Source organism: Falco peregrinus, chromosome 15, assembly GCF_023634155.1.
Source record: "Falco peregrinus isolate bFalPer1 chromosome 15, bFalPer1.pri, whole genome shotgun sequence".
Taxonomy (NCBI): Eukaryota; Metazoa; Chordata; class Aves; order Falconiformes; family Falconidae; genus Falco; species Falco peregrinus.
In genome coordinates this window covers 1,867,981-1,887,860 of record NC_073735.1, presented here as the reverse complement: position 1 = coordinate 1,887,860, position 19,880 = coordinate 1,867,981, and the positions used below count along the sequence as shown (strand labels likewise).

Genomic DNA, 19,880 nt, shown 5'->3' with positions numbered 1-19,880 from the left:
GAAGGGTTTCACTTTCGTCCGAGGAGCTATGGCGAGTATACTTCTGTAGATGACTAATCCTTAGGGGGTATCAGTTACAGACTTTTGGGGATGGGTGGGGGACACGACTCTTTCACACACAGCCTATTCACAAAGGCTTTCCTTCATCCTTAAAGCGCATTGCTTTTTTCCAAGTAGTACCTTCATCTATCCGAGAGCATTTCACTATTGTTCATTATTTCACAGGTCATCATATTTCACTAGAAGCAAGTATCCATCATCTTGAGCTTCATGTTTTCGATTACTTTTGTTCTCTTTTCTTAGACTCCTCCTTACGAGGAAAAATTTCGCTTACTTGTTCATGACTCTGACAAAAGTTACCGTGAGATCGCAGGATTTCTTGACAACAGGATAAATTAGTATGGCAGGAAAGCGCACGTCATTAAATTAAATGGCAACACACACACAAACAAGCAGCACAGGTCACATTCAACCATGCAGCCCCCTCTGGGGCACCCTGTATGGACTGTCATTAAAAAGGGTCATGCACGACCGCTACTACTACAAATACCTATCAATCCCTCCATTTTTCCTAACTTCCACACTTCTTTCTGTTTGACTATTCAGTCATGCAATTTTAGTGCTGCTTTAATATAGGATTCAAGTTATGTCTTCTAAGTGAGTTTGTGTACACATAAGACAGGGTAGTAGACTCTGTAATCTTCTGCTTCATGCCCAGTTTCATTTTACTTTCACCTATACTTTGCTAGCAATTTATAGCAGCTATATAGATGTATTATTTTCAGTTCAAGTTACAATTTTATATTGATATGTAAGATTTCCATAAAAAGGATGGAACCTGTACATAATCAGTAAGTGCTGATATCTCAAGGTAAAAAGATCCCATTTTTTTTAGTTTAACAGTTATTGGCTAGTCAGAGTTATGTAAAAATCCAGGAAAATATTTTTATAGGTCAAAGCCATATAAAATACAATTTCAAAGTACCGATGCTAAAAAAGCCCAACAACAAACAGGTTCCAAATTTAAAGGGCTGGAATAGAGAGATTCATGAGAAACTCAGAAAAGGCAACAGTCCTTTTAAAAAGGGTTTTCTGAGCAAGTCTCAACAGCAACACAGCACAGGTCTTACCGCAGTACAGACCTGACAATACATAAATACAGCCCTTCCAGAACCTAAAAAGCTAGAATATTCTTCCACTAGGAGTTTAATAAAGGCACATACGAATGTGAGAAATTAGCGACTCAATAAATTTAAGCAACAGTTCAGAACGAGCTTGAAATATGAACAGCCTTCCATCTCGAAATGTTAATAAGCAGGACTTCCACTCCACGTACACAGTGAACTAACACCAAATCAAGTGTGGTGGACCAAACCTGAAGTGCTTATTCAAAGTAGAGTTTGGCTAGAATCAATTTCCGCCAGCATCACTAGAACTAATCTTAACAGGGCTCCCCTTCCTCAGACACCACGTTAATACTTCCAGCAACTAACTCAGCAGTTAAGTTCCAGATAAACACGCTTGCACCACTTGCTGCAGAAAGTCAACGTAGCTGTACTGAAAAATGAAAGACCTTGACACAGATCTCCAACAACAGGCAAACGTGCTGTAAAAAAGTCATGCAGAACACAAAAAGGCTTCAGACTGGACACGAGGCTCCTCAGAAGAGGAAAGCTGGTTAAAGAAATTCAAGACTATATCAGAACGCACTGGAATTCAGCAGTTTCTTAGGACAAAACATGGAAAAAACATGCCAGAGGTGGGGAGCTGTTAAGCTCTAAGTTTTCTGTAACCTTTGTTATTTTGAACAATAGGAAACAAATATACTTTCTAAAATGACAAATAACGACTAAAGCTTTCATCCCCATCACACAGTCTGCGAAAGAAATGGGGAACTGAAAAGTAAATGACAACTTAGTATCTTCAAGTTTAGAAGTTTGGCATATGGCATCAACTTGGGAACAGAACACTAACATTACAAGGTCTCTGCTTGGCTCTTCAGTAATAGCAAGGAAGAATTTAAAAAATAATTAACAGTTTAGTATGAAACTTGAGAAATGAGGCAGTAAGAGAAATTTCTTTTAATACTTGGGATGCAAAGCTCACCTATCGCTGCATGGCCAGAACAATGTTAGCATCGCAGGTTTGTTTTCCTTAACTGAAGTCCAAGCTAAGGGTATTTTTCATTCCAGTAAGGAACGATTTCACCAGAGAAGACCACTGCACCTGAATAACTGTGGGTCTCTTCAGTTTTGTACTTGTACTCCGGACAATATTTTATTCACTTCTGTCTGGTACAGAGCAGCACAGTAAGCTCTTCTTCAGTAAACAATGAAAGCAACCATAACAGAGCCTTACAAAAAACCTTACCTCTAGGTGTAGCGACTAGAACTACCTAAGAAGAAAATGTAAGAGGATGCTGATCTTTCAAAGCCATTACCCTCGTCAGATACCTGTTTTTAAAAAGTGAACATGACTACATTTTATCCACGCAGGCTTACACTGATTTTTCTTTTAGGTGAAGCATGAGATACCAACAATCTACAGGGTAGTAATTACCGGGTAACATAAATGGGGGGGGCGGGGGCGGTTAAACAAAGAGACTAAAAATGGTTGAATTTGGTTAACAGGCAGGATGATGCATGGAAGAATTCAGGACACACACACTAAAGTTCCTTCGCTAAAACAGATTACCGAGGTAGGAGGACTGCTGATCGGCGAGTACTGGCCGGGTCAGGAAACCGTAAAATATTCGGGACGTGAGAGCAGGCGCCACGCAAGGTTGGCACCTTCCCTATGAACAGAAAGTTGTCCCTGTGCGACGGCTGGGACTGAGCCGCCTGTCCCCCGGCCCAGCACCCTTGCCGTGCCCGCCGCCGGGCCCGGGGGCAGCCGCTGCCCGGCCGGGGCGGGGGGAGCGGGCGAAGGAGAGGGACGGGCAGCGCTCCGGCCCCCCAGCCCGCCGCAGGGCCCGGCGCCTCCGGCACGTTAAGATGTCCCCCCGCCGGCCCTGCAGGAGGCGGCCCCGGTGCGGAAGGGACAAAAGGCGCAGGCTGCCCGCACGGCCGCCGCACGCCCCCAGCCCCCGAGGCAGGCGGCCCCCGCGGCCCGCCCGCCCCCCGCCCCCCCCCGGGCCAGCCGCCCTCCGCGCCCCGCCGAGCTCCCCCCCAAACCCCGCGGCTGCCCCCGCTCCGCTCGCACCCCCCACGCCCCGCGGGCGCCCCAGCCCCGCCGCCCGGCCGGCCGGGCCCGGGGAGCAGCGGGCCGCGCTAGGCCCGGGGCAGGGGGCGCCGGCGGCCCCCGCGCCTCACCTCACCTCGCTCCGCGTGATGCGGTGCCGCGCCAGCTTGACCACGGCGAAGTTGCCTTTGCCCAGCGTGCCCTCGATATCGTAGAAGCCGACGCGGACGGGCCCGAGCCCGCGGGGCAGCAGCGCGGGGGGCCGCCGGGGCTCGGCCATTACCATGCTGGGCTCGGGGGGCGGCGGCGGCTCCGGCGGCGGCGGCTGGGCTCTGGCTGCGGCGCCCTGGAGCCGCGCCGCCCCTCCGCCGCCGCGCGTCACCGCGGGCGTCACGGCCGGGCGGAGCCTCTCGCCATGGCAACCGCAGCCACCGCGGCGGGGCGGCCGCCCCGGGGCCTCGGCCGTCGCACGGCGCCCGCGGGCGCTGCGGGGCCCTCCGCCTCGCTGCTGCTGTTGTGGGGGTCCCCCCGCCCGGCTCCCCCGCCGTGCCCGCCGCCCCTCGGCTGGGGACGCGACCACCCGGCCCCAGGAGTCTCTCCGGCCCTGACTCAGGGGCTCCCCAGGGGCAGGGGAGAGCCCGGGCTGCGGCCCCGGGGTACTCGGGTTTCCTGACAGGAATACCCTCTCCCTGGCAGCCAGCAGCATTCCCAGTGGGCCGAGTTATTCCACACCAGGAATTTGCCTTTCCTCAGTACATCAGCCTCCCCGAATCCCGATGGGCATCGCACGAGGGTCACCTCGAGCGCCCGCCGGGTGCAGCTCTGGGCCCCACGACCTCGGGAGGGTGCCAAGGCCCTGGGACACGGCTGGAGGGCGGCCGGGGGGGCGGCAGGGCTGGCCATGCTCCGTGAGGGGCGGCTGTGCCCTTCGGGCTTGTCTGCTGTGGAGAAAGGAGGCTGAGGGACGGCCTGGCCACCCTCTGCACCTTCCTGAGGAGCCGGTGGGGAGAGCGGGGTGCTGAGCTCCTCTCCCCAGGGTCCTGTGACGGGACGTGCGGGAATGGCCCAAAGCTGCGTCAGAGGAGGTTATTAGGATATTAGGATGCATTTCCTTACGGAGAAGGCGGTCAAACACTGGAACAGGCTCCCCGGAGAGGTGATCGACGCCACAAGCCCGTCAGCATTTGACAGGCAAAACTTGAGAGGACAGTGCCCTTAATAACGTGCTTTTTACCTTGTAGCCTGACTTGGTCAGGCAGCTGGACTAGGTGACTGTTGTAGGTCCCTTCCAGCTCAGCTATTCCATCTATTTATTTCCTACACACCTGGAAAGCAAGACATTTGGAAGCTTTGTTAGGCCCTTTGACACAAAACAATCAGAGGCCGCACAGAGTTGACAGTGTAAGTGTGGGAAAGTCTAAGGCCTTTTATGCTAGATTTCCTTACTGATACTAAGTCCAGCTAGTCTGCCTCATGTTTGCAGAACTACACATTAGAGCTTGCTTTCATTTTAAAAATGCCACGTTCATTTCAACTCCCGCAGCGATCTTTCCCAGTTCGTGCCTGCCCCTCTCTGACCGCTCCCTCTCCCCTGTCCCATCTCACGCTGGAGAACTGGCGCCTTCTGACATTTCGATACCAGGAATCGCCCTGGAGGCTTCGCTCAGCCCCACTGACTAAACAAGGCATGCCCAAAAGCTGATGGCACAAGGGCACGTGTGCCTGTTGAATCAGCTGCACGTTCAGCAAGTCACAGACCTTTCAAGAACACAGGGTGCAGTGGGCGCAAAAAGCAAGTGGGACAATGGAAGAAACAAACTTCTGGCTCTTGCTTTCCCTTTGTATACACGTCTTAGACGTAAAGCTGCCTCATACTTGTGGAAAGCTGGTTAAATTTGTTATGTGACAAACAGCAAGGAGTGTTCTGCAATGAGAACTGAAGACCTCTGTGAAAAGTTAATGTTTGTCCTTCACTGCACTTGCAGTTCATGAGATTCCTCTAAGGAATGACATTTTGAGATGACGCTACTTAGACTGCTGTGGGTAATAACTGGGCTGTTACTGTTCTATTTATCCCCTTAAGTTCTGGCAATGACTAACTGATGACTTTAGTTAGTCAGACATCCACCCTGTTAAATGATTGATAGGTGCATGAGCAAGCTTACCATAATCCTACTTGAATAGAAAATGGAGTCATCCCGAACTGCTACTTGTGAAATTTCGCTCTTGTTTCACCATATAGGATGCTACATTTTTATCGCAAATCCGAAACACTGACCAATATTTCTAGCATGATACAAGCTTGGTGTGTTAAAAGTAACTTTTTCTACATTGTGCAAAATATTGCCTGATATTCATTCTCAGTCACTTTAGTATAAATAAAATTTTTAGTAACAGAATATGTATTTGCTTCCTGCCTGCTTTCACCCCTGTAAAATCCCACCAGACGGATGCAAAATCAATTATTAAGTCAGATTTTGCGCTTGCAACAGAAAACTTCTGCAGAAACTTTCTTGTGCTGCAGACCACAAGGCCCTTTTTGGCCTGAAGGTTCAGATTACAAAACCTGTTCTTAACAACGCTGCTAGAGGAACCTGCAGCCACAACCCCCTGCTTCGCAGAGCCGCCTTTATAATGGCCTGGGGTGGCTTTTGGGGGCTGCGAGGGATGCTGAGGAGCTGCTGCAGAGGAGCTTGCCCGGGCCCCAAGCACACAACCTGTGGAGCACACGTGCCCTCTTGTGGTTAGTGTTCCTCTACCTACTACTACAGCTCTGCTGCTCTACTACACGATGTCAGAGAAATTATAAAATTACCTCGCTTTCTAATAGCTTCCAGAGAAGCTGAGCACACGCGGCTGGCTTTGCCCGAGTTCAATAATAAGCAGCTCAAAAGATCAGGGCACGCACTGAGTTGCTAAAATGTGGCTTTACGTGTTTATGCACCTAAGCTCCAACATCTGGCTTGAGTTTTTTTCCTCTCATTTTCTGTTTTTCAGTGCCTGAAAGATGTGTAGTGCCTGCCAAAGAAAAAAAAAAAAAAGACAAGAGACCAAGCATACAAGAGTAAAAGCACATAGATGCACAATTGCTTGATAAAAGAACACTACTGCATTAGAAACCCCGGACATTGCAAGTGCTCAGCAATGACTATGTTCCTACGCACTAAATTCCTCTAAAGGATTTTGCTTTTCCAGGAGAAATGGTTGCTAACTGGGTGTCATTTTCAGGACAAGTAGAAGGTTTTATTTTTTAAGGGATTACTTCTCTCAGGGCTTCATGCTGCACCACTGTCGGGGGGATGAACGGTGCGAGATCGGCAGACGCTTTGTGATACTGCAGATATGCAGGGCAGAGCCATCGTGCACATCAGCCTCACCTACAACATTCAGGGAGTGAGAGAAGCAGCTGTGGCAGCGGACTGAGATATTACCATGTTTGCAGTAGAGAACAGTAGCACAGAGATCCAGAGACCTCTTCCTGCATATTTACATTGGCAGAGCACGCTCAGGGCCATGTCGTGCACCACTCATTTCTGCCGTTGTCTCAGACCCACATAAACCATTTTCTGCCAAAGCCTTTGGCACAACTTTGTTTCCTGTTGGCTTATGCAAATCGGTTCTTCTTCATCTTCCTATTTATTTATTTCCATGCAATGGAGACAAACAAACTTTTAGGGAACCCTTTCAAGGGCTACATTCATTTCAGGGGCTTCAGAGGCAGGCTTGTTTGGCAGCAAAATGTTGCTTTCCTGGATCTGGAAATACCTACCTGCAGAGCAGCAGGTGAGTAATATTTGTGTTCCTGCTTGACATGCTTCATTTGATTGGTCACTCTCCCTCCATTACCTGGTCTTTGATCAAAGAAGAAAAAAACAAACCCAAAACCCAGATGGATTCCAACCCGAGTTAAGCAAATCCCCAGTTTAAAGCCAGACAAAGCAGATGTGATTCCCTGTGGTTTTAACAATATATTCTGAAGTGTTCTGGCTTCAGTCAGCATTTCACAGGTGTCAAGATTGCCTCAACCTGCACCCTTCTTTTAGCTCTGCGTCACTTTGTGTATACCTTCAGGCAAAACTCATCCAGCAGAAGACTGGCACTTCACTACCACATCACTTTTCTGTCCATCACAGTGTACACATGGTGTCCTAAACAAAGGACTCGTACCGAAAACATTCAACCAGGGAAAGGGGATGAGCAGAAAGCTTTCCTTGCCACAATACTGCAGGCTATTAAGTAAGGTGTTTGGCTGAGAAATCGTAGACTCATAGAATGGTTTGGGTTGGAAGGGACTTTAAGGATCATGTAGTCCAACCCCTCTGTCGTGAGCAGGGACACCTTCCGCTAGAGCCGGCTGCTCCCAGCCCCGTCCAGCCTGGCCTTGGGCACTGCCAGGGATGGGGCACCCCCAGCTGCTCTGGGCAGCCTGGGCCAGCATCTCACCATCCTCACAGTGAAGAATTTATTCCTCATATCTAATCAAAATCTACCCTCTTTCAGTTGAAAGCCATTCCCCTTTGTCCTGTCGCTACACGCCCCTGTAAGAAGCCCCTCTCCAGCTTTCTGGTGGCCCCTTTGGGTGCTGGAAGGTGCTCTAAGGTCTCCCCGGAGCCTTCCCTTCTCCAGGCTGAGCAACCCCCGCACCCAGGCTGTCTTACATGGCAATCTTCAAGATTGCTTAAGACTCCACTAAGTAAATCTGAACTAAGGATGTGAGAAGTCCAGACAGGGCTATAAAGCTTGAAAATGTCCCTTGACTGTTTAAATCAAAACACTGAGGACTAACTTCAGTAACCTGTAGTCTTGTCTTACTGCAGTAAGTACTCCTGTGTTCAGAAGTCCTGTGCTTGACCGAGACCTATGGACAAAAGCTTTGCTGGAAAGTTGATATAATTGCAAGTAATACAGAATGGCAAAACTTGGGGTGGAATTTTTTTAGACATAGATAGATAAACAGGTATTTACTGTTTTTATTTGGCTTGTGAAAAGGTCAGACACGATCTGACAAAGTAAAAAAGATATACACAGGGCCAGGTACCAGAACTGCTCAACTAAACCCTATCTTTAATCAAATGATTTTTTATACATAATGACTTAGTCTAGACATGCTTCAAAATTGCTGCACAGATCTGCTGGACAATAAAATTAAAATTTTGTCAATTACAAGGCCTCATTAGTGTAATCTCAGAATCACTTCAGAGTCACTCATTTTTAGATTTCAGACATCCCTGGAAGCCTGCAAAATGCTGTTATTTCTGTTTTTCACATGGGACTGAGACACGCAGTAGTTAAGATCAGACTGAGACAGAGTACAGAGCTGAATCCAAATGGCTCCAGGTACACAATAATGTCCTAAATGCTTTATTTTCTTCAGTGCAGATGTCCAGCTTTCCAACATTCAATGTACTTGGTTCTCTACATGGCACCCCCTTCTTGGTTCAATGGGATACAATCAAATAAAACTCCATTTTTAAGGAACAGCTCCATTGCTGGAATAATTGAAAATAGAGTAAATGCAGACAAAACAAAATGTGCTGGTTTACTCAAAGCTGAACATATTTGCCTTGAGAATATATAAACCAGTGTATGAAACAGCTGAGATACCAGACCAGACAGGGCAGATAAATCTTAATGGCTTAGCTTCGCAGTGCTTTGTACACGCACACAGCTACGAACATGCAAAGATCCCTAGCAAGAAGCCGTACAGCTCTGAATGCAAACCTCTAAACATATTCGCGACTTCAGTGTTAACAGCTGGACTCAATTCACATAAGAAACTCAGACTAGCTCTGTACCAAAAAAAAAAAAATCCAGTGCCCAAACTGTTGCTATCAGTACTTCATGGCCACTGACTTTACCTTAGAATCTACCACTTGCTTCAGAACTTGTGCTCCAGACTCCACACGTCCATGTAGCACCAACGCGTTCAGGTAAGGACAACTACCTTTAATAAGCAGAACGTGCAAACCAACGCTGTGTTGTCCGTCTATAGCCTGAGGCACCTGGGGAGCACAGGCATGGGTTGTGCCTGTCCATTTCAGTGGGAGGAATCTTTTACTTATAAATGTATTTTCCGTTTTTCAGATCTCAGTATTAACATCAAACATCTTACAGAAAGAGTCCTTTATGGGACCAAGAGCATGTGCTTATTGGAGAAATCTGAATTCCCTTCCTATCCCTTTCCGAAAGCTTGGGTAATTGCAAGTACTTCCAACTTCTTGTAAGTAACTTTTACAATGGAATTCGGCTAAAGCAAACCCATGACATTTGCTCTGAGCACATTCAAGTCAATATGAATCTCAGTTTTTATCCAGATTCCTGTTACACTTGGCTGCACTGACAAATGCAGCAGTGCACAGACCTTGCCACAGGAGTTAGCTCCAAGCTCCCGTGAAGGTCGCTGAGTCCTTTTAACTGTGAGACAAACATTTATGTCACATGAACAAAATACGTATCAGAAAGCCCTAGCCAAAACCGAGTTAATTGCAATCCCAGGTTGTCAGCACTGCTCCCGTGTCCCCTTTGCTATGTTCTTCCCAGCAAACGTATACAGTGATGCTCTCTGCATTACATGGCATAGGAAATTACAAGCTTATAAGGGAGATGCTGGAAAGTCCTCTGTCTAATGCATGGAAGATGAAAACTTGTCCACGTGATGAGCTCAAAATCAAAGACATCTAGTTACTTAAGAATCCATGCCGGCGGGCAAATTCTGCACCTTCTTGATTCCAAGTAAAGTTGTGCAGTATTCAGCTTGCTGTGGGTAAGCCCAGGTGTCTCTTCACCAAACCACAGCTAGGCGAGTGCAGTTTAAAGAAAATATTTGGCACCCAACTTTTCATTTTGTTGCCTTTCTGCATTCACAGTAATAAATGACATTATCCTCCCAAGCAGAAAAGACAGCGCTCTGAATTTTTTTGATATGCACGGGACCACCTTTCTCTCTTTTCCAATATACATTCCTTATTCTTGTGATACAAGGGGTCTCTTGAAGTATTAAAACATACCAATGACCAAGTTAAATTCAGTTGATCTTGGAACAGTTCACCACAGGTGTCTTTACCTTCCTACATCATGGATCTCATATTTATGTGCAGTTGACTAAAATAACTATACATTATCTGTTCACTCAAGAGAAATTTAAACTCAGTGCAAAAACTCTTAAAATATCCCGTTAGCCCAGTCTGACTCTATACACCTCAGAGAGGATAAAACTCCAGCCTGAAGTTGTTTCTGCAGACATTCGGACAGGTCCTCCATCCCACTTCCATGGCAAATGATTCCTCCTAGCTTCTTAACAACTTTAATACATGTGCTGCAGATAACAGAAACAGAGATAATGTTCTGAAAAAAAACCCTTAGCATGAAGGATCGTCTCTTGTCTCTTTCCCTTAGGAGTCCAGCAGTGACTCACAGACTCTGAATTTTTTCCCTGAGGTAAACAGTGTTGCTTCGTGCTCCTGCTTGTTCCTATCTAACAGGAAAAAGTCTCATTTCACCTGTATTTATATTTAGTTGTGTGGCAGTTGCTATGCCCTGCCGCCATTCATTTCTACTCCTCCAAAGGTGCAGGAAAATGGGAGGTATCTAATATTGGCTTCAAAATGACGCCTTAAAAACTATGGTAAATTAAGACGCCATTCCCTTGTGCTGCCAGAGAGGAAATTCTGTGGACTGTCCTCAGTACCTCACCTTAACACTTCTTTAATCTACATACTGGAATATGTGAAGTCCCTGTAAATAGAAACCAGATAATTTATTATGAGTGATTAGCATGCCACTTCAGTTTACCTGTCAAAATGCTGTTTTTTATCCAATTCTTTACGTTCAACTACTGTGTCATAAATTCCATCTCTATGGAGATTAACATCGGGATGTCAGTCTTCATGGAATGCAGTATCTGTCATAGGCCCAAGGAGAAAAAAGAGCTAGAATAAAACTGCAACTGGTTATTCCTCCTGTAAGAGAGGAAGTGGTACTCAATTTGTCATTTAGGCCAAATTAGCACATCTTTGTAATTACAGGCTTCTGTAATTCCCCAAGAGAAAGCAGAATGCTTTGGAGTACCCCATTCCCTTCCTTTATTTGCAGAGAAGCCCCATGTTCCTTGCTTTGCAACTCCTTTTGCTAGTGGGAGAGGGAGCAGAGCTCACCTTGTGACACCAAAGAACTTGCTGGGATTCTTTAAAACCCAACCTAATGGCATAAATAACGCGGTTATGCACTGTGACTCGTGTACGCTGCCTTGGTGGTAAGAACTAGAAGGGGATGAAGCAGACACCTATGAGAATCCAGGTGTGACAGTGGTTGACTTTTAACACCTTTGTGTTAAGTCAGAGTTAAGTAGGTCAGTTAAATAAGTAGGGATTTTGGATTGTCTTTTAGTTTCAAAGGCAAATCTCTGGAGTGCCAAAAAAACCCCCCCAAAACCAACAGTAAACCAAAATCAACAGTATTAACAAGCCATTCCTGGAGCAAAGGGCTTGATGCAAAGCAAAATATACACATTCTTTTCAGTCTGGATCTTTAAAAAAAGCATATCTCTTAAAAAAGAGAAAAATATAGGGACAATGCAAAACCAGGATATACATCACATATGCTAACGTTAAAACACGTGCATACGGCGGGCAGGTCAGCTTGTACTGATATTCACTTTGTCATCCATAGTCCAGGCTTTTTTTTTTGTCCATTTCCTTAATATCCATAAATCTCATTCTCCACCCAGGCTGATTCCTGGCTCCTCCCCACACGATCTCCGCACAGCTCATAGATATCGTTGGTCACAAAGCCACTGCCAGTACTGGCCAAGGTCACAAAGCCACTGGTTGATGTGTTCATTGCAGCATCGTCATCATCCCTGGAGAGGCTGTCAAGCACCTTATCTTCCTGCATCCGGAAGGAAGAATTCTTAGTGTCAGGCCTGGTTCCAGCCAGATCTGCTTCTGATTGCGTCTTGATTACTTTGTAAATATCCAGATTTGGGCTGTTCCTCCTGGGGTTAGACAGCCATGCATCTTCCTCCTTTGGGCTTGCATCTATTCGCTCCTGCCTCCTTAGGGATGGAGGAAAGAGCACAGGTCATAATATGCTTTTTTACAGAGGCAAATACAAAATAAACCCACACCTCTCTTACACTAATGATGACTCCCGAGGAAAGCTGACGCTCACAGCCTGAGTCGCCCTGTCCTGCTTTCAGCCAGGACAGAGTTAGTTTTCTTCTTAGCAGCTGGTGCAGCACTGCATTTTGGATTTGGTGTGAGAACAACGTTGATAGCACACGGATGATTTTGGTTGCTGCTGGGTAATGTTTATCCTAAGCCAAGGACTTTTCAGTTTCTCAGACCCTGCCAGGAGAGGGCTGGAGGGGCACGGGGAACTGGGAGAGGGCACAGCCAGGACAGCTGACCTGAGGTAGCCGAAGAGATATTCCATACCACTGAACATCACGCTAAGTATAAAAGCTGCGGGAAGGAGGAGGAAGGGAGGGATGTTTGGCGTTATGGTGTTGGTCTTCCCAAGTCCCTGTTACGTGTGATGGAGCCCAGCTTTCCTGGAGATGGCTGAGCACCTGCCTGCCCATGGGAAGGGGTGAATGAATCCCTTGTTTTGCTTTGCTTGTGTGCATGGCTTTTGCTTTACCTATTAAACTGTCTTTACCCCAACCCATGAGTTTTCTCACTTCTTTCCTATTCTCTCCCCACCCCATCCCACTGTGGGGGGAGTGAGCGAGCAGCTGTGTGGTGCTGGGTTGCCGGCTGGGGTTAAACCACGACACACAGGTTCACTCACCTCTTCACAGAGAGCCAAAAGCAGAAGATGGCTGTAATGACCATCAGGAGAAGCAGCACAGGAATGCTGGGAATAAGGATGTAGGCAAGACTCTGAACAGGTCCTAGGGGGAAAAATGAAATTCCGGCTTTTATTCACTTCCAGTTGTATTTGACATGTACAGAACTTCCTAAAAAACCTGACAGTTCCAAATGACAGCATCATCACACCTCAGTGGGCGTTACGACCTCAGTTGTTAACGATCTAGCAGTATCTACTTCTTCTCAAAGGCAGCAAATTAACAGAGACCAACCACCTAGTTAAGCAGGTTAAAGCCAAATAAGCTCGAATCTTCAAGATGAGGAACCAACAAGCCTCACTGTAAGAAGGCAGCAATAGTGCAAATCCTTCAGACATGCTATCTTTAAAAAGCTTAGGAACCCTCAGCCAAAAGATTTCAGAGAGCAAAATGTCTTCTTTGATCTCTGAGTTTGTAGGGGGGGAAGTCAGTGTGGTAGGAAGAAACCAAAAGGTTTTCATAGTTACTAATAAACTTACAAACAAAACATTAACAATTTAGACATCCAAAAGTGATTCAATAAATCAAAAGTCCCTTTTTCAGACCCCGAATATTTCGCACAGCTTTAGATTTAGAACATTGCGGTAGCCAAAGCGATTGGTTTAGGTTTGTATTGGAAAATATTTGAGGGAAGTTTTGGTTTGGTTTGGTTTGGTTTTTTTTCAGGTGCTGGTGTCTAAATTAGTCTTCTAAATCTAGGGTCACACACTTCAGACTGAAATGTTGACCGTTTGCAGCCACACGTGAGGAACGTGGGCCTGCACAGTTAGAGAACAAGGTGGCTGTTGAATGCACAACATACCTTTGGCTTCTACAACTGTTACATTAGCGTCTTTCTTACGGCGTTCTTCTGGGAATACTGGGTTTAACGGCTCTGTTGCGGCACCTGGAAAGAAGCAGCTTAATTAATATTACAGATGTTATTTGGAAGAATTTAAGAATCATCAAAAGCGAGGGTGAGAGGAGATGGAAGAGGCTGCCAGCTGCAAAGATGTGTAAGGTGGGCTAGTATTCTTCTGCTTAGGTTTGTGCGGCGTGACCAGCAGTCCCAGATCCTGCATCTACTACAGCAAGACTGTGTTCCTGCAGAATGGATTATGGAATAGCACGAGGAAAGTGCGAACTGCAGCGCAGCTTCTTGCTTAGGAAGTTTTCAGTCTGGGAGTGTCCTTGGCAATGAATGTAATACGGAGTATTTCTACTGAAAGTTAGCATATCATTTTAAAAAAGCCCCAAACAAATACCTGTAACTTACCTCTTTGAGAATTATCTATTGGAGCATCTGTTGGTTTCTCTGAAAGAAAAAAAAGATATGCACAATTGCCTCATAAGCTTGAGCAGGGAGACCAAATGTATTGAATATAGTCTAATAACATCAGCACCCTTCTTGAGTGTTCTCTCTCCCTCAGGCTGCCTTTGAGACCGCAAATACTTTAGAAAAAATCCTCTGACAATTCGTGTAGACTCACAAGCCAAGTAGCTACACATAGTAAGATACTGAGGTTGCTTTCCCCAGGACTTGCATAAATTTAACTGTATGTCTCCCACTAGATCTTTGCAGTGAAGCTAAGCAAGGGTTTCCCTATCCGTTACTGCAATCTCCCCATACCTCCTTTCGGGGACTGCGAGCAGGTTGGTTTTTAAAGCTACAGAATGACTCATTACCAAGAGGATATTTGCAAATGAAGTTATTTTTCATGTTGCATCTGTCATCGTTCCACTGAAACATGTAAGGACCTCCGACACCTGGTGGGGCAGATGGCTGGTGGTACATCACAACACAGATTTCACTCCCACAGGATGGCTCATCTACATACCAGTTCCTAAGAAAATACAACAAACGTGTCAAGCAAGACTTGACGTCACTTCCCACGGTACTGCAGAAGCTCAGATGGGAATACAGCATGCAGGGCACCAGAGAGGGCAGAATCAAAGCGGATTACAGCTCAGCCCACCCCCCTCCACCCTCACCTCCTGCCAATTCCAATCTGTAAAAGTAGGAACAACAATACAATGATTTACAGTGTATCTTCTCTTTTGGGAATTCTTACTTTTCAAAGAAACCTCGGCGAGCAAGGTGTTCAACAAATATCAGGGAGTGAAGGGTTGAGTACCTCACTGCCTGAATGTCCCCTGCGAGGCCGAGTAAAAGCTCAGGAGCCCATGGACTTCCTCTACACGGTTTTAGACCTGTGCAAAGTCATCTGTCGGAGTGATTTTTGCTTTCTAGCCTCAGTGCCCAACGCCTGCAAAATTTGACTAGAGGATCTTTAAGGTCACTTCCAACCCAAACCATTCTATGATTCCTTGACTTAAGAAGAAAATGAAAAAGCTAAAGCAAGATCTGGTTTTGTCTGTCTAGAAAAACACTAATATGCATAAAACTTGTCTTGTGGACAATTTTTTTTTTTTTTTAAGTAATAAACTTCACCACCAGAAAACTGTGTGAGCCCTTCCAAGCAGTACACAGGAAGACCTCACTGCTTAGTGCTCTGTAATACGCTCATCACTGAAGAAGCATTTTAGGCACCACAGAGAAACCTTCTACGGCTGTGTCCTGATTTTGAGAAAGTCTTCAATACCTACTGATTTTGGAACAAGCAATGTTCTGCATGCCAAGCACTGGCTGAGAGCCGATCCATACAATATAGAGAATTCCAGATATACCAAGGTATTCAACATGGGGAACCCCCCCCACATGTTGAAGCAGTATTTTTTCAATCATTACAATGCTGTATTTCTCCTTTGCTTTGTCCATCCCCTAGTGCCCCCTCGCTGCCATGCCCCTGACCTTTCCCTTGGCTTTGTCATGTACCATAAATAACCTGTGTCTCACCAACGAAAGGCAATAAAGCAGCAGCAGATCTGGTTCCAGCTTCCTATGACCTACCCCCAGCATCTGAACCACAGCAGAAACTTTAATATATTGATCAGTACTAACAGCAGATCTGTTTTATTCATTCCTGCACAGAGTGACTACAATTTTTATGGGATCCCCAAGCATAAAGTTCACAATAACGAGGTATTTTTACACATGTCCAATATAAAGAAGAATGCAAAGGCAGACTCGTCATACATTTGACATGTTGCCATAAATTATTTAAGAATGTTTGGGTTATTTCGTGAAATTTGCAGTTCAACCACTGTAAATGCAGCAAGAAGTTCAGGATAATGACTGAACATTGTATAGTCTGATTTTTTAAAATTAATCACAGGTTCAATAGTAAATACCTACCAGGCAAAAGAGTCTTGAACCTGAAGTTCCCTGTAGAGCTGGCACCCTGTTGCTAGGGCTTTCATCAACCTGGCGATGTTTAGAGCAGATTTTCTACTTCTGTACCACAGAAAGGCAGACCTTGTAGGCCTAGAGCTAAGAATATCTTTTGTGTAGAAAACTGACTCACGATTGAAATCAAATCATTATTTAGCAGAACATTTGAGGCTAAACGCATTTCGATTCCATACTGAACAGAAATGTTAAAGTAGTGAAAACAACTCCAGCAACCTTGTACTGGTTGTAAATGCTGTTGCCTTTATATTTTAAAGAAAATGCTGTGGTTCTGCTCGCTTTAAGACAAGGAAGTGTAAATCTAGTAAGTGTTGTGACATTTTTTTCACATCTACAGCAAATACTGCAGCTCTCCAATGTTACTGTCCCGCAGGAAAGAAGTGCTGCTCCCTCAGCAGGTACAATGAGAAGGGCCCATCGCTCAGGACATCAGGAACAAGACTTCAGGGGATCCGAGGCGCAGGAACCTTCAGGTCAAAGCACTTATTTTGTACTTGCCTAACTGGAGATTTTAAAAGACCGGATCGCTTGTTTTTCTACCTCTTTTTAGCAATCAAAAATTATCAATCTAGCCCAAGCTAGACACTCTAGGTGTCTGATATAGAGCAACAGAGAGCAAGCAGGGTCTCTAGACTGCGGTAACTTACTTGCCTATTGCTTATGTCTGGATGGGATGAATTGCTCTCTGGAGATACCACCACTCTTTAATGACTGCAGAAGGAACACAGACGACAGCTGGGACAACACTGCTTGATTCTTTTGAAATAATCCTCTCTGATCGCTAACGGCAGGTGACAGTCCCTGACCTATAAATACTCTTCCCAGTCTCACTCACAGGTACTCACCGAAACTTGGATGAACTGCCATCTGACCAGGAGTAGAGGTTCTGACACTCCGTACTATTGTCTACCTTCTCCTTTTTCCTCCTAAGCCCTATCCAAAAATCTCCATCAGAAGCTAAGAGACTCTCAATGAATTTTTCAATCAGTCTTTGCTCTGCTTCTGTTTCGATGCTGACTAGATGTCCACCGTCAGCTCTGCAGGCGAGGTGTGCTTCCTCATAGCTGACCCTGCGTGAAGCATCATGAAAATAAACGACTTTGTAGCATGGTCGCTGTGTTCCACCCCGGCAAACCGTCTGTCCTGCAGGAACGGAAAGAAACCTGTTAGAGCAACTATGACTGTTAGTACCAAAAATAGATGCTAATAGTTCAGGTTTTTTGAGTTTTGCACTGTACAGGAGTTTGTATGGAAAACAACACAGGTAAAAAGCCTCTTGTATTACTGGACTGGGGAAAGGCACCTCCAAACTTTGCTCACTGCACGTAACAGCTTAGGCTGATCCGCATGGCACTGCTCTTCACGTCCTGCATTTCTCCACTCCCTCAGGAATTTTCAGCGATTTGAAGACCCTTGGAGCTCCTTACAGAGACGCAATGCTGTGCCAGAGCAGAAGCTGACATGTGCAACCTTTTAGAGTTCCTTTACAAGATTTCAAGGAGGCTTTTTTAAAATAATTATTGTTATTTTAAAAGGAATTTAAATGGCTAAAATTAGAGATCCCCTCCACAAGCAGAGATAACAATGATTTATCTTTGGGGGTATACGCAGTAAGTTTCATGGGGTATATACTGCAGTGGACAGAGATGTGTCCACCTGGTCCAACAGTGAGCATCACCCCACGCTGTGGTGGTACCCACCGCCCGAGGAGCAAATGCGTGTTTTCAGACCGTCATAAGCCGAGGACTTTCTCACGCAGGAAGCAGCACGGCTTATTTTGACGAGAAGGAAATTAAAGACCAAAGTGAAACGAGACATAATCTAAAATTATGCACTTGTATGCTTCTCAGCAGAAGAGTCCCAATATTTAGACTTGTGGAAACAAACAGTTTTGTTTAACTCGGTAAATATTTCTTTTCAAACACACAGCAGGCACAATCTGCTAACCTACATGTTTTTACGGAAGAAAAACATTTAGCATGATTTGTAACGCACTCAGAACGAATGGGATGTGAGCACAGGTCCGTACAAACCCCTCCATGGGATACATGCTGGCTTTTCTTTATTTTTGCAGTTTCCTGCCATGGCCAGTCTAAGAGTGGGAATTTAAAACACCTTTTGCACTGGAATTTTTGAACAGTTAAGTACGTGAAATCACGGAGTCTGCTAACATTTTACCCAGAAATTAAATAAAGTTAGATTAAGCTGACTAAACTATTAAACATACATCTCCAGGCATAACCTGTGTTTCTCTCGGTAACTGAGCACACATGCAGGCTTGGTCCAAACAGCAAAACCCCCTTACCTCTCCTGAGGGATACGTCCACTGCTGTTGTGAGAGGCATGAGAAAAACACAATGCATTAAAAAACTGCAGCAACTGTCTAGAAATAGTGTCACAAACTGCACTCAGGTTCTTTTCCGATAAACAAACTCGGTTTTTTTCCCCCATTAACTGGCAGAAAATCTCTGTCTTACCAGCGAAATCTGCCATTGCTTTCAGCTCAAAAAAAATTTATTGTAGTTGATGACTGTCTAGACTTCGCTGCTAGTTAAGTTCCCAAATATATTTTGGGTAACAGGACAACTGGATACGTGGATGCAGACAGGCTTCCTTGTGTTTTCCCCGTATCTCCTCACTGCCTGCACGAGATGTGCCACAGCCTGACTGCAGGGAGCCTCGGTCATGCAAGACAAGGGATGTGTCAGTGTTCCTGGGAAGTGGAAAACTCAGGCAAAGCAACACATCCCCAGCTGCCAGCTGCCCCCCCCACCCCACCCCCACCCCCGCAGGAGCCCTACTGCAGACAGGAGCGGGGCACAACGACAAACGTAGTTATAGATGCAACGAAACGATTTGCCTCAGGTTGGAGCAACACGCACATTACTCACAGGTGACAGTGCGCAGGCTCCCGGCTGAAGGCACCAACCTGTCGGGGCACGGGGCGCCCCCCCCGTGCCCGGGGCCCGCCCGGCTGGGTGCTGCACCCACGGCACGGCCGGTCCTGCCTCCAGCTGCTGCACATCTGGCCGCGCCAGCGGCGCCTGCCGGGGGGCAGCATCCCCCCGCGCCCAGCCGGGGGGCGGCCCGGCAGCCACAGGGGCTCGGGGGGCGGGGGGGCGGCAGGGGGGGCCCGGGGGGGGACCTGGGGGGCGGCTGCCAGCCGGGGCAGCGCCGGACACTCCCGGCACCGGGACTCTTCGGCAACGCCCGAGGCAGCGCAGCCCCGTACCCCAGCGCCCACCCCGCTCCCGGGGACCCCCAGGGGACCCCGCGGGGACCCCCGCCCCCGGCCCCTTACCGCCCAGCCGCCGGGCCCCCCGCCGCCCAGCCCAGCGCGGCCGCGCACAGCGCCGCGGCCACCAGCATCCTGCCCGCTCCCCGGCGTCTGCGGGGCGCCCGCCCCCGCCAGCCCGGCCCCCGCCGGGACCCCCGCCCCCGCCCTCCGTCCCGCCCACCGGGGCCGCGGGCCAACCCCCCGCCGGGACACCCCCCCCTACCCCGCCCCACCGGGGCCGCGGGCCAGCGGGCCGGCCCCCCCCCGGTACCCCTATTCCCCGGCCC

General features: G+C 47.1%; 2 protein-coding genes across 4 annotated transcripts in view; both read right to left on the bottom strand.

Annotated features, from left to right (window-relative positions):
• SIK2 (salt inducible kinase 2) overlaps window positions 1-3,561 on the bottom strand; it is a 55,247-nt gene extending 51,686 nt beyond the window's left edge. Inside the window, exon 1 of one of the 3 annotated variants that reach the window (XM_055819414.1) lies at window positions 3,317-3,561. In XM_055819414.1, the coding sequence (XP_055675389.1) occupies window positions 3,317-3,466 (150 nt within the window). In that variant the 5' untranslated portion in view covers window positions 3,467-3,561. Of the gene's footprint in view, window positions 1-3,311 lie in introns of all 3 variants that reach the window. The other 2 variants (XM_055819413.1, XM_055819415.1) reach the window with 2 other exon arrangements.
• A 4,951-nt stretch (window positions 3,562-8,512) lies between these two features.
• LAYN (layilin) lies at window positions 8,513-19,049 on the bottom strand. Its single transcript, XM_027785492.2, has 7 exons — window positions 18,622-19,049; window positions 17,162-17,459; window positions 14,693-14,850; window positions 14,283-14,321; window positions 13,830-13,913; window positions 12,970-13,072; window positions 8,513-12,232 (listed from the first exon to the last, which is right to left on the bottom strand). Exons 1-7 carry the CDS (start codon window positions 18,677-18,679, stop codon window positions 11,875-11,877), a joined length of 1,098 nt encoding a protein of 365 aa, XP_027641293.1. The 5' UTR covers window positions 18,680-19,049; the 3' UTR covers window positions 8,513-11,874.
• Window positions 19,050-19,880: the final 831 nt, after the last annotated feature.